General features: G+C 42.7%; 1 protein-coding gene across 2 annotated transcripts in view; it reads left to right on the top strand.

The window, feature by feature from the left end:
* The window catches only part of LOC135102181 (uncharacterized), a 29,221-nt gene that overhangs the window by 546 nt on the left and 14,946 nt on the right, over nucleotides 1–13,729 (top strand). For both annotated transcript variants that reach the window (XM_064006987.1, XM_064006986.1), the window contains exon 2: nucleotides 5,885–6,076. In XM_064006987.1, coding sequence (XP_063863057.1) covers nucleotides 6,069–6,076 — 8 coding nt within the window. In that variant the 5' untranslated portion in view covers nucleotides 5,885–6,068. The remainder of the gene's footprint in view (nucleotides 1–5,884; nucleotides 6,077–13,729) is intronic.

Here is a 13,729-nt window from a genome sequence, read left to right as displayed (position 1 = left end):
ATTATTGGGGCAAGAGGAATATTGCCTTATTTACAAGCCTGGGGGCATTTGACTTCCCGGATTATTATAAGGAAGGAGTTTTTGATTTAAAGTTATCCTGTGTGTGAGGTTAAGGCACCCGTGGGGTTATAAAAGGAACTGCTGTTATAAGGGGTGGCATCTTGTTAACATTAGCCGCCATGTCTAGGACGCCTTCTGATGCTTGCCCCAGTCCTGAGAGATTCAGAACTACCAGCATGCCACGCACCTCAGCTAAGGTAAAGGGACTACACAAGGGGAGTAAACATGAAGAAAGATCCAGATCTAAGAGCCGTTCTACTCGTCATGAGAGGTTAAGTTACTCTCGGTCACCTTCCCCTTCTCCAAAATACGATGGTGAAGACAGCAATGCGCCTTCTTTGGGCATGATTATGGATGCTTTGACTGAGTTGAGGAAAGACATGGACAAGCTTAAGAAGGAAAATGGGGCTGTGAAGTCAAAAGCAGTTCATAACAATGCTCCCCTGTAGGTGTCAAATAATACTTTGATGCCTGATTCTCAGGAATCACAGGCAGGATTTTCTGGATTTAGAACTCCACTGAGGGAGGACAGTGATGAGGAAGAGGAAATCCAGAGGGATGTTCCTCATGATAGTATATTGTTACAAGGTGCTAAGAATTATGGACCCATGGAAACTGTCTCAAAAGAACTTGACAAGGAAATTGCTGCAATGGTGAACCACCTGTTTATTAATGGCATGAGGCAGGAAGATTACAAAGCCATTGTAGAGGATGAGGTGACATTTAGACCAAATAACTGCCATGCATTAACTCAAATGGATTGCAACCCACAGGTCCTGGACGCACTGCCTGCAGAGGCAAAGAAGGCAGACTTCCGCTTAAGGGAAGTGGGAAAAAGATATTACCAAGGCAGCTACTATTGTTGTAAAATCGCTTACTGTGCTAGACAAGGTGGCATGTGATGAAGAGCACCAAATTATTGCAAATGAGGTGGCCATGCTCAATGGTGCATTGGCATTATTGGGTAATGCCCACTACAGAAATAACTTGAACAGGCGACATATCATAAAGAGGGACATTAATCCCAAATATTCTCATTTGTGTGCTGACAAGGCTCCCATGACGGGTCTATTGTTTGGGGATGACCTGTCACAAGCCAATAGAAATATTGAGGAGGCAGAAAGGCTGAAAACCAAATTCACTTTTAAGAAGCCTACATCTTGGACTGCAAGCAGTGGCAAATTTGGTGGAGGTAAACAATGTAACTTTTTTGCCAAGGCCTCCTCCTGTGGATTCCCATCCAGATATCAGCCGTATGGTTTTCGCAGGATGCCCTCCAGTGCTGAACACAGGCGCTCCTACCCTGCTCAAGCTTGGACAACAAAAAACGTGAGAGGCCGGGGTCAACTTATCCCCCGGCATTAACCCAGGTGAAAGAACAATTTGAGGCTGGGCAACTTCACAAGTTTATCAATAAATGACGTGTGATTACAAGTGACCTGTTCATTTTGGATATGGTGGAACATTGTCATCTGAATATAGATGAAGCTAATATCGGATATTTATTTAGAGAGGATATACAGTATGTCTTTAGTGAGGAATAAGACGGGGGATTATAGGATGGTGTTAAATCTTGAAAACTGAACAGGCATGTAGAATATACTCATTTTAAAATGGAAAATTTTGAACAAGTATTACAGTTGCTTAGTCAAGGAGATCATATGGCTTCTATAAACCTTAAGAAAGCCTATTATTCAGTAAAAATTGCAGAGGAACAACAAAAATATCTGTGTTTTAGATGGTTGGATAAGATTTACCAGTTCACATGTCTACCTAACGGGTTTTCGGATGGTCCTCGTCTATTTACAAAACTTCTGAAGCCAGTTTTCTCTACACTTAGGCATAAAAGCCACAACATCACTAGTTATATTGATGATACGCTTCTGTATAGTAGCTCTTTGCCGAGAACATTCAGTTGTTGCAGAGTGTAGGTTTCTGCATAAATGTGGAGAAATCTGTTTTAAGTCCCACTACGCGTATTGAGTATTTAGGTAACGTGATAGATTTGGTGGCCATGACAGTTACCTTGCCGGCGCGTAGGAGGGATGAGATTATACAGCATTGCTCTCTTTTAGTCAATAGACAAAGAAAAATTAGAATTGTGGCAAGAGTGATTGGCCTGCTGGTGGCAGCAATCCCAGCTGTAGAGATGGGGAAGATGCACTATAGGAGGATGGAAAGAGCAAAGATCAAGGCTTTGGAAGAGGCATGTGGAGACTTTAATAGATGGATGAACATTACAGAGGAGATTAGAACAGATTTAAACTGGTGGATTAAGGAATTGGAGAATCAAAACAGGAAAATATTCAGAAATGCACCAGATACTGAGTTGTTCACAGATGCTTAAAATCTAGGATGGGCAGGTTGCCAAAATAGCATCACTACCAATGGCAGATGGTCCCCTGAAGAGGTGCATTCGCACATTAATGCGTGAATTATTGGCTATGTTATTCTCATTGAGATCTTTTACACATCTCCTTAGAGGTTTACACGTCAGGGTGTTATGTGATAACACCACAGCAATTAATTAAGTGAATGAGATGGGAGGTGTTAAGTCAATAGTTTGTGATGACATTAGTAGGAACATCTGGGAATGGTGTCTTAGTAACGGGGTATGGCTGACAGCTTCCCACATACCAGGCAAATGTAACGTCATGGCCGACGAGGCATCACGTTACTTTAATGACGGACATGAGTGGCAGCTGAATGAGATGATATTTAAGGAATTATGTTCTATATTTGGGAATCCTTGTATAGACCTATTCGCTTCACGTTTGAACAAACAAATGACTCCATTCTGTGCATGGACACCAGATCCAGAGGCTGCATATATTGATGCAGTTACAATTCCGTGGGCTAAATTTAAATTGGTTTACCTCTTTCCTCCCTTCTCTCTGATCTCTAGATGTCTGCTGAAGTTAAGGGAGGAAAGGACCAGAGGATGGATCATAGTGCCACTTTGGCCATCACAACCGTGGATGGGGGTGCTCCTTCGGATGCTAGTAGACGACCCTCGGGTCATACAGAGAAGGAAAAATGTGCTAATGCATCCGTCAACTGCTGAGGAGCACCCAATAATGAAACACACAAATTTGATGGCTTGTCAGTTGTCCGGAAACAACTTGGAGAACGTGGCATATCTAAAGAAGGTACGGAAATCATTATGGCCTCTTGGAAACCAGCAACAGGTAGACAATACAACACTCACATCAAGAGGTGGACACTCTTTTGTAGTAGAGGGAACATTAATCCCATTGCACCATCTATAGCAGATATATTAAACTTTCTGTCTCGTAACTTTCAAAGGAATGTGGGTTATGAAAGCATTAACATGGCGAGAGGGACTCTATCTGCAATAGGAATTATGGTGGAAGGCTGCAGAGCGGGCAATCACCCACTTGTCAACAGATTTCTGCGGGGAGTCTTCAACTTACGCCCTTCTACACCCAGGTACGCAACGACCTGGGATGTGAAACTTGTATTACAAAAGATAAGACTCGTGGAACCACTACACAGCCTAACACTGAAAGACTTATCGCTAAAAATGGTGATGCTGATGGCAATGACACAAGCAGCCAGGATCCAAACTTTACACTTATTGTCGGTGAATATGGCATTTGGAGAAGAATCTGTTTCAGTTTTGTTAGGAGGTAACATCAAGCAATGCAGGCCAAAATTTAATGTTCGTACTATTGTATTTAAAGCTTATCCTCAGGATTACAGATTGTGTGTAGTTAAGGCTATGAAAGAATATATAGAAAGAACTGAGAGACTAAGGACAGAATCTGGAAATGCAGATGGGAGACTACTCAAAGTTATATAAAACCCCATAGGGGTGTTTCTAAGGACATGGTGGCAAGGTGGCTTAAGACCATGTTATGTAAGTGTGGGATTGATACCAAGAGGTACACAGCAGGTAGTATTAGACCTGTGTCAGTGTCTAAGGCCAAGGCACTGGATGTGCCTACTGCCACCATCATGGCAAAAGCTGGTTGGACGCAGGAAGCCACATTTGCTAAATATTATAATAAGGATATACAAGGGGAAATAGACCCTTTTTCAAGAAGCAGTGCCAGGCTCAGTATAATGTAAGGTTTGAAATGTTATCAGCAGTAAAAATCATGTTCTATTTTCATAAATGACAATGGGGTTTTTGTAATAGGAACTTTTATTTACACCTATTTACAAAATGTGAAATTTGACACAACCCTTTACATACAACACCCACATGACTTTAAAATCTAATGTGAACGGCACCATCTAGCAGACAAGTGATTTGCCGAAGTAAAATTACAGAAGTACATGAGACTTACCATAGGTTAGTTGAAATGTGCTTCGGATTTTGCGAGGCACATCACGTCTGCTAGATGGTAGAGTTCACATGCCCTCCACTCCCTCCCTTTGTTAATTGATGATTCTTGGTTTACACAACAAAAATTCAAGGACTGGAAGGGTTGGGAGATAATATTTCATGTGGGTAGTTGTATCTTTAAAGACTGACTGTGTGGCGAAGTGTAGTGTATCTCATGTGAACTCTACCATCTAGCAGACGTGATGTGCCTCGCAAAATCCAAAGCACATTTCAACTAACCTACGGTAAGTCTCATGTACTTCTGTAATTTTAATAAAAGATTAATCAGAATAATAAACTAAGACTTGCAAGACTAACTTTCCAGTCATGCAAGCTACTGCACACCTATTTGACACCTATCCCTTCCTCCCTTTTTTCCCTTTCCTCTCCTCTCTTTCCTCTTGTCTCAAACTTCCGTGCCTGTAACCTGCCTCCCCCTTATCTGTCAGAGATAAGTGACAAGGGAGTGATACCATGCTCTCTCTCTCTCTCTCTCTCTCTCTCTCTCTCTCTCTCTCTCTCTCTCTCTCTCTCTCTCTCTCTCTCTCTCTCTCTCTCTCTCTCATTCATTTTATGTAATATTTTGTTTCATCCTTTCTCACTTTCTCACTCACTCTCTCTCTCTCTCTCTCTCTCATTCATTTTATGTAATATTTTGTTTCATCCTTTCTCACTTTCTCACTCATATACATAATTAATTTTCATTCTCAATCAGTCATATTCTATTTAGCAATCCTTAGGATTGCTAAATAGAGAGAGAGAGAGAGAAAGAGAGAGAGAGAGAGAGAGAGAGAGAGAGAGAGAGAGGGGTAAATGTGACCAATACTTGTCAAAGCAGCATGAAACTCATGGTGATAATGTGCAAAACTCGGTGAGAATTTAGGATTAGGTGTGAAACTAGGGAGGATACTGTTTATATTTGTTGTGTTATCTCAAATGTAGTAGTGGAACTGTGCTCATTTTATTATTTTTTTTCGAAAACTGTGGATTTTTTTGTTATTTACTGGTTCCCAGAAACCAGTTAATTTTTTTTTATTATTTTCTGGTTCCCTGGAACTAATTAATTTTTCCCATAGGTTCTTCATTTCCCATAACACACATTTGCCCTAATGAATACTACATTGAAACGATTCATGTTCATTGTCACGTACCCTGCTGTATTTATATTATGTACAGCGAGACAGAGTAGAGATAGCAAGAAGATAGAGAACAGAGAAAGATAAGAAAAAAGAGAAGAGACAAGGAATGAGTCACTGATGCATCAAGTCAAGCCACACTGTATATTACTATAAACCTTATATAAAATAGAAATTGTCCTTCGCAACTTAATTTCCCCATTTCTCATTCTTTCTGAAAGTTAAAACTAGTGGTTAATAGTGTAGAAGAGTTGCTTCCTCCCATAGTGTAATAAGTTTTCACCCAGCACCTCTAATAAGAGTGTAATAATTTTTTTAAATGTAATGTTCCTTTTAGAGTTAGATTCGGTGGAGGGAAGAAGAGTACGTGGGATGGAATTCACTCCCCAGCTCCACTTCCCCCTTCCTTGCCTCTGTCATGTGCCTGACATCACCAGGGCAAGTCAACAACATTTCCTGTGCATGCAGCTCAGTAGAAGCCCAGATATCATAAGGAGTAGACACTCGGCATAGAGAAAGGCATGTTAAGGTGCGTATAAGGGAGGATACTGTTGATTTATATCTACGTGTGGAATGCTGGTATGACGCCTTGTTATATTGGTTATTATTTTGACCCTATGGGAGGTCTTGATTATATTGCTTAGTATTTTCACCCCATGGAAGGTCTAGATTTGAGTGTGGACTGAATGGTGTGTGGCCCTTCCTTAGTTTCCTGCTGTTCCTGCTGGTGGAGAGTGACTCCACTAGCAGTTCTAATATGTCTGGCATCTGCTGTGTCCTTGTGCAGAGTATTGCTCTCCCCCTTCCTGCCTAAGTGCAGTGTATTGTTGTGGATCATTCTGTGTTGTGTGTGTCAAGTGCTACTAATGTCTGGGTTCACAGCTGTGGTTTTCTGGCATTAGAGGACTGTATAATACAATAATTAATAAAATGCTACTGTGAGGCAAGTTGCCTCAGATAAGCTTGTGTGGTGCCAGGGAATTGGTGCTGTAGAAAGCTTTGCCACAGCAGAAATGAGGCTTGTGTGTCCACTAGTGACTGCAGAGGTGCCAATGGCACAAGCAGAAGACCTGCCAGTGTCAGGTGTTGATTTTCTTCTAAGGAATGACCTGGCAGGTGAGTCTTCCATCTGTGGCCAGAATCTCAGAGGAGGCATTGGTGGAGAGAATTCAGACTTGAGTAATGTTGTTACTTGCACTAAGGTGAGGTGAGCACCCCAACATCAGGCAACTGCACCCTCTGTAACTCATGGGATCAACTGTAATAAGGCAGGGTCACTGAAAGAAGAGTACAGAGTGGATGTAGATCTGCGGTGAGGGCAGAGTGCCCAGAGGCCTGTCTCACTGCTGGTGAGGATTTGGGCGATCTAGAGTTGAACTTGTCTTGGAGTCATTGTGCTGGGGCTGACTGCAACAGAGCAGAGTTGCCACAGGAGGTACAAGACTTTGTTGGGAGTGTTGCCAAGGGTGAGGACAGTGTTTGAGTTAGTTTGTTTGCTGGCTTGCCTCACCCTGCAGAGCATCCTGGTGGTGGTACTCAGTCTGAACCCAGTATGATGTGTCTGGCATGTTAGGTATCACTGCTGAGGGTGTGGAGGTTCCTAACTTTGCTGAGGAAGTAGGAGATTCCTTCCCTGAGGAGTGTACAAGAGATGGGGAGCAAACTACTCCCCTGTCAGGACTAGATACAAGGGTGTTAGCACACACAGTGAGCCACCCCTTGTGATAGCTGAGGCTACAGCTGCTTATGTATCAGAAGAGGATTCTGTCCCTTGGGAATGTGTGGCCCTACTTCTTGCCAAGGCAGGAGAGAGCAGCAAGGAAGTAGAGAGTCAGGAGGAGTTAGTAGAAGATAACAATATTGTGCATAGCTGGTGGAGAGAGGACAGAAGTTTGATGCTCCAGTTTGTTATGCCTTCCGCAGTTAAGAAGGCACATGTGAAGGTAGCACATGGAGGCCCAGTAGTTGGCTGATTTAGAGTCACATTGAATCAAGAGCAGTTGTGGCAGTTTTGGTGGCTGGGTACAGCCATGTTTGTTGATTGTTGCCATGTTTGTTGAGCTAGCAAGGGTGATTACCTCTTGTCTGGGGTCCCTCTCCCCTGTGTTATGGTGAGTGTTGTTTTCCCTGGTCTGGGGATGATAAGAGATGTTACTCTTTCTTGTGGGAGTTGTAAGAGTGTTGTAACTGGTGCCATGGTATAGCATCAAGAGGCAGTGTTTAGTGAGGCTGCCAGCCATAATGTGTTGCTTGCTGCTCAGAAGACACCCACAGCATTGTTAGGGACTTCATGTGGACAAATCGTTGTTATGTGTCAGGTGTTAGACCTGAGTAGGATAGTATGTGATGATGAGTGCTGTCCTTCTCAAAGCAACATGTGATGTAGGCCATAATTAGAGGGAGAAATGAGAATGCAAAGAGGGAGATGGGAAAAAAGAAGGAAGGAGAGATGAGAAGAGAGATGAAGGGGAGAGAGAGAGAGAGAGAGAGAGAGAGAGAGAGAGAGAGAGAGAGAGAGAGAGAGAGAGAGAGAGAGAGAGAGAGAGAAAAGGTGACACATTCCTTACATGTAGGTAAGCCCACTACCAAGTTAAGTGTAAGATTCTCTGTGCTAAGTCACTCTTCTTCCCCACATAATTTTTCCTACTTCTAATTATCCTTTCATTTTGAATCTCACCCAGTAGTTAGCTAAAGAGTTTTCAATGCTCATACCATAATCAGTACAGCACCCAGTCCCCCATAGTTTAGTCACCAAAATTTTCAGAAGAAAAGCGTCTTATTGTACCATGTTAACATCTAATGTGAGTGAGAGTGCAAGGTGGTTGGGCAGGGTTGGGTTCCCCTTCCATCTCCCTCCTTCCCTCCCACATGAGTCATGCCCTCATGACCACAGAGAGCTCAGCATGGCACATTTCCCACACTTTGAGTCAGTCAGTCAGTAGCTTGGACAAGACAAATGTACCATGGTAGGCAGAGTTTTCAGTGAGACCAGGCAGGATACAGCTAGACAGGGCAGTTGCTATGAAAGGGTATTTGATTAAGTTACTGCAGTATGCCCCTGCTCATTATATACATAGTGTTAGGGGTCTCCATCAGCTTGCCTATGAGTGCATTCTTGTAAGGCACTCAGCATATATTAAGATGTGACTCCTCACCTCATAGTGAGGCAAATACTTGGTGTTACAGTTTATTATGTAGGCAATTTGTCTGTGTATATTTTGTTTGTTTAATGCTACTGCGATCTGGGGTGTTCTCAATGCCTTGAGACGCAGAGGATTAGTGTACGCTGCCTTGTAGTAGATTATCTTCCTTCCCTGGGCTGTGTCATTTCTTAAAGGGGACAGGGCTTGTCTTCTAGGAAGTTGAATATCATATTGCTCAGGAGGAGATAGTGTTCTACAGAAGTGGGAGGATTTTGTCTTGTTGTCTGAAAGGGTGGTATTCTATAGAACATTATAATCTTTATAATTATGTGTTTGTCATTTGTTGAAACTGTCTCTCACTAGAATGTGGCTGACGATTCTTTCCCAGTTGTTGGAGTTAGTTGTTATTGTAATATTTCCTTGTCTGTGGGTGGGAGAAACAGACTGACAACCTCATGTGTGTAACCTGTTGTTATGACCATCTGGTAAAGGGTGCAAGAGTCTAAAGAGAACCTTGTAACCCATCTTAAGCTTTGTACTCAGTCACATAAGGGATGACTTGGGGGAAGCTAGTCCATTTGAGGTAGCTGTGGGAAGGACAGGGATTTGTGCTCATAACAGAAAATGACGACCTTGCCAGGATTGTTAGAAGCTTCATAGCCATGTGCTGGAGACTGGTGTTTGTTTGTTTCATTGTTCTTTGTTTTCCTACACTTAGTTTACACCATGGAGGGCAAGGTTGGTAGCCGAGGTGACTCATGACCTGAGTCTCCAGCTTCTGCTGGGAGTGGCAGTGTAGATTAGACACAGATTGGTGTCAGGAGACAGAGTCCTACAGGTAGTGCCCACAGACATATAAGTCCTGCTCATAGTACTGGTGGATATTCCCAGACAGAAGGAATGCCTGAGAAGTTGAGATTCAAGTTGAGATGAGGAGAATGGAGCTGGAAGCAGAAGTCGAGAAGAGGAGATTAAAGACTAAGGAGACTAGGAAAGCTAGGAGGCTTGAGGCTGAGAGGGAAGCCAAGAGGCTCGAAGCAGAAAAGGAGGAGAAGGAGAAGGCAAAGATGTATGAGAAAGAAATGAAAACACTTGAGGCAGAAAGGGAAAAGGAGGAAGCTGAAAAGAACTGGATGTTTGAGTTGGAGAAGACATGGATAGAAGTTAATTCTCCTCATGGCTTGAGGAGAGGAAGAGAGAGGGAAGGTAATGTAGAAAGCCAGATGGTAAAGAGTTTAAAGTTAATTCTGGAGTTTAATGAGAAAAAGGTGACAGAATGGTTTCAGTAATTTGAGAAGGAGGCCTCAGAATTTGATTGGCCTCTGGAGAGATGGGTTGGCCTGGTTGCCAGTATGGTGAAAGGTAGACTTTGGGAGTTTATGACAGGATGTCAGTTGAAGACTTGGAGGATTACGTGGAATTCAAGGCTGACATCCTGAGAACCTACGAGCTACTGCCCATGGCTTATAGGTCGTAATTCCATGGAGGAAAGAAAAGCCCCAGTGACTCATATTTCAATTGTGCTCGCTACCTCAAGGAGGTATTTGAGAAATGGCAGGCTAGCAAGTGTGTCACCTCCTTCTGTGAGTTAACAGAACTCATGATGATGGAGTAGTTTGTAAATGTGGCAGAGAAGCAGTTAGTACCACTGCTCAGAGAGAAAAGGTTTAAGACCTTGAAAGAGGCAGCCATGTGTGTAGATGACCACGTGTTGGCATACCAGCTTATACCATGGTGGATTGGTAGTACATCTGGCGGGGTCAGGGATGTTGTGTCTGGTGACATGGCAGGTGCCAGTTTGTCTAGAGTTATATACATTATACTACATTATAGTAGTGGCTTCAGTAATAAGTTGGGATGAGTCGGCCTTGTCTCTACCCAGCCCTCAATGCAGACAGACTGGGAGCATGCAACACAGCACTCCTGCATACAGAACCCAGCCCATGTGCCATTATTGTAAAAATACTGGCCATTTTAAAATGTAACTGCCCCAAGTTAGTGACTGCCACTGCTTCCAAGATCCCTCAGAAGCCAGTGACTTTGGTTGTGTCTCAGGACCAGGAAGGCAGGGAGTACTGTCCCCTCATCTGTTGTTACCTCATTGGCATCTGTGAGGTTTGGTTTAGACTGGTGTCGTCCATTCTTGTGTCCAGGCACTGTTGAGATTCATGCAGTTGAATACCCTGTCACTGTTTTGAGAAACACAGCAGCACAGCATCATTGATGAATAATAGGAAGAGAGTGGGTGACAGGACAAAACCCTGAGGAACAACACTGTTAATAGATTTAAGAGAACAGTGACTGTCTACCACAGCAGTAATAGAAGTCAGAAAGGAAATTTAAGAAGTTACAGAGAGAATAGAAGCTGTAGGAGGGTAGTTTGGAAATCAAAGCTTTATGCCAGACTTTATCAGAAGCTTTTGATATGTCTAAGGCAGCAGCAAAAGTTTCACCAAAATCTCTGAAAGAGGATGACCAAGAATCATTAATGAAAGCCAGAAGATCACCATTAGAGCAGCCTTGATAGAATCTATACTGGAAATCAGATAGAAGGTTGTGAAGTGATAGATGTTTGAGGATAGATTAAAAACTTTATGTAGGGAGGAAATTAAAGCAATAGGACAGTAGTTTGAGAGATCAGAACAATCACCCTGTTTAAGAAACAACTGAATGTAGGCAAATTTCTAGCAAGAAGGAAAGGTAGATGTTCATAGACAAAGTTGAAAGAGTACGACTAGGCAAGGTGCAAGCATGAGGCACAGTTTCAGAGAAAAATAGGAGGGATCCCACCAGGTCCATAAGCATTCTGAGGGCATGGAAAACATCACTGCAAAGGATCTTAATATATATATATATATATATATATATATATATATATATATATATATATATATATATATATATATATATATATATATATATATATATATATATATATATATATATATATATATATATATATATATATATATATATATACACTGCCATATAAGACACCTTTTTCCCCAAAAAAATGCTCCAAAAATCAGCTTGCATCTTATGGCCCAATGGTTAGGTTTCAGTAGGCCTATGGGTTATGGTGATTGACTGATTGATTGATACATTTATTGTTGCATTAATAATGAAATACAACAAAGGAGGAGGACGGACCTTGCCACCCACCCCCTGGGCAAAGACTTAAGGGTAGAGTATCAAAAATATAAAAATATAATATACATTACAAGAATATAAGTAAATAAATAAATACAGATATTGCACACCTTATTGCATAAATATCCTACAGTCTGGGAGCAAACGTAGGATATTCCTTGAGTATAGCCCTGAGAGTGGCTGAGTCTAAGAAATGGTCAATGAGGGTATACAAGTCATGTTGACCTTGCAGCCTAAATTTAGCAATGAGAGGACATTCCGTGACATAATGACGCAGAGTGTGTCCCCTTGGTGCAGCACACAGCACACGGCACATGCCAGGAGAAGCACTGACTTCCTAAAAGTATTTATAGCCTAATCTGAGCCTCATTGCCACCCTATCATGTGATGCAGTGTGTCTCCCATAGGTATAAGCACAGCTCTGGGAGACACGTACATAGTGAAGACTACTGCCACTGCCCTTATGGCTACAAAACTCCAACTGATCACTAATGCTACTATGTACAAAGTCCTTAATGCTACTCTTAACATAGCCTAGAGTGTATTCAGCACCAGGGTCCACTGTGTCGTCCTGAAGGGCACATTGAGCAAGGCGGTCTGCCTCTTCATTAAGCGGGATACTCACATGAGAGGGTATCCAGGTGAAGTGAACCGTGGCACTAGCACCTTCTAGGGTGTGGATAAGATCAAGACATTTATTAATTAGATCACATTCCATGGAGGAGGTAGATTGGAGTGTATACAGTGCAGCCTGACTGTCAACAAAGAAGAATACATCCTTACAGAGAGGTGCCACTATATGGAGCACCTCTAGAACAGCATACAATTCTGCCCTAGTGGAGGACATGTGTGCAGGGAGCTGCCTGGAAACCTCAGTGTCAGTGTAGCGATTGGCAGAAATGTAGTCGCAGATGAACAGCCCACATCCAGACCTGCTGCCATTGACTGAACCATCACAATAAACATGAATAGCCTGAACATGGGGGTACTTGGATAATTTAGTCATGAACATGTCTTGCAGCACATGAGGGAGCCAGTACCTCTTGGGCTGATGCAGTGAGTGAATATCAACACCGAAACGGTGTTTCGGCTTCATTCTGAACAAGCTCTAGGGGACGGAGCTGGGTGGCACTAAACTGTACTAAAATAGGAGCTGCGTAGTCAATGAGGGACCATACGACAGATATATAGAACATCCTTAGGACTGGAATGCCAGCCACCAGGCCCCTGTTTGCTAGCAGCCAAAGTGGCACTAGCCGTGGCAGACAGAGGTCTCAAACATAGTGTACAGCGTGGAGTGACTTCCTGAAACTCAGCTGTACACCCAGGTACTTGTGTGTATGAACTCTAGGGATGGGAACATTATTTGCAGTGGGCAGACGAGAGACCTTCCCTTTGGCTTGAAATTTGGTTTTACATTCATTAATTACAAGTCCCATTTGAACACACAATGCTGCTAGTTGCAACAGAGCTAACCGGAGAGTCCTGGGTGTGGGGCATTGGAGGAGTATGTCGTCAGCATAGATGAGGACCTGGGTGCCCTGCGGGAAGGAACAATGCGCAATTTTGTCCATTAAAACGTTGAAAGGATTAGACTAAGGACTCCACCCTGTGGTGTTCCAAGCTCAAAGACTTCCTCAGAGGAGACTGCACCTTGAAACCAAACCTGTGCTGTTCTCTTGTACAAATAGTCCATGATCCATCCTAATAATCTACCTTTGACACCTTTGAGAATGAGTTCCTCCATAATAACATCTTTGTTGGCCCTGTCAAAGGCACCCTTGAGATCAACGAAAGCTCTGCAGGTAGCATCCTTATTTATAAGGCACTCAACAAAATAATGACTTGTGGAATGACCTTTTAGGAAGCCATGTATATTGCCAGAGAGT

The sequence above is a fragment of the Scylla paramamosain genome, chromosome 7 (assembly GCF_035594125.1).
Source record: "Scylla paramamosain isolate STU-SP2022 chromosome 7, ASM3559412v1, whole genome shotgun sequence".
NCBI lineage: Eukaryota > Metazoa > Arthropoda > Malacostraca > Decapoda > Portunidae > Scylla > Scylla paramamosain.
Note: the sequence above shows the minus strand (reverse complement) of the source record. Positions and strands in the feature narration are given on the sequence as shown.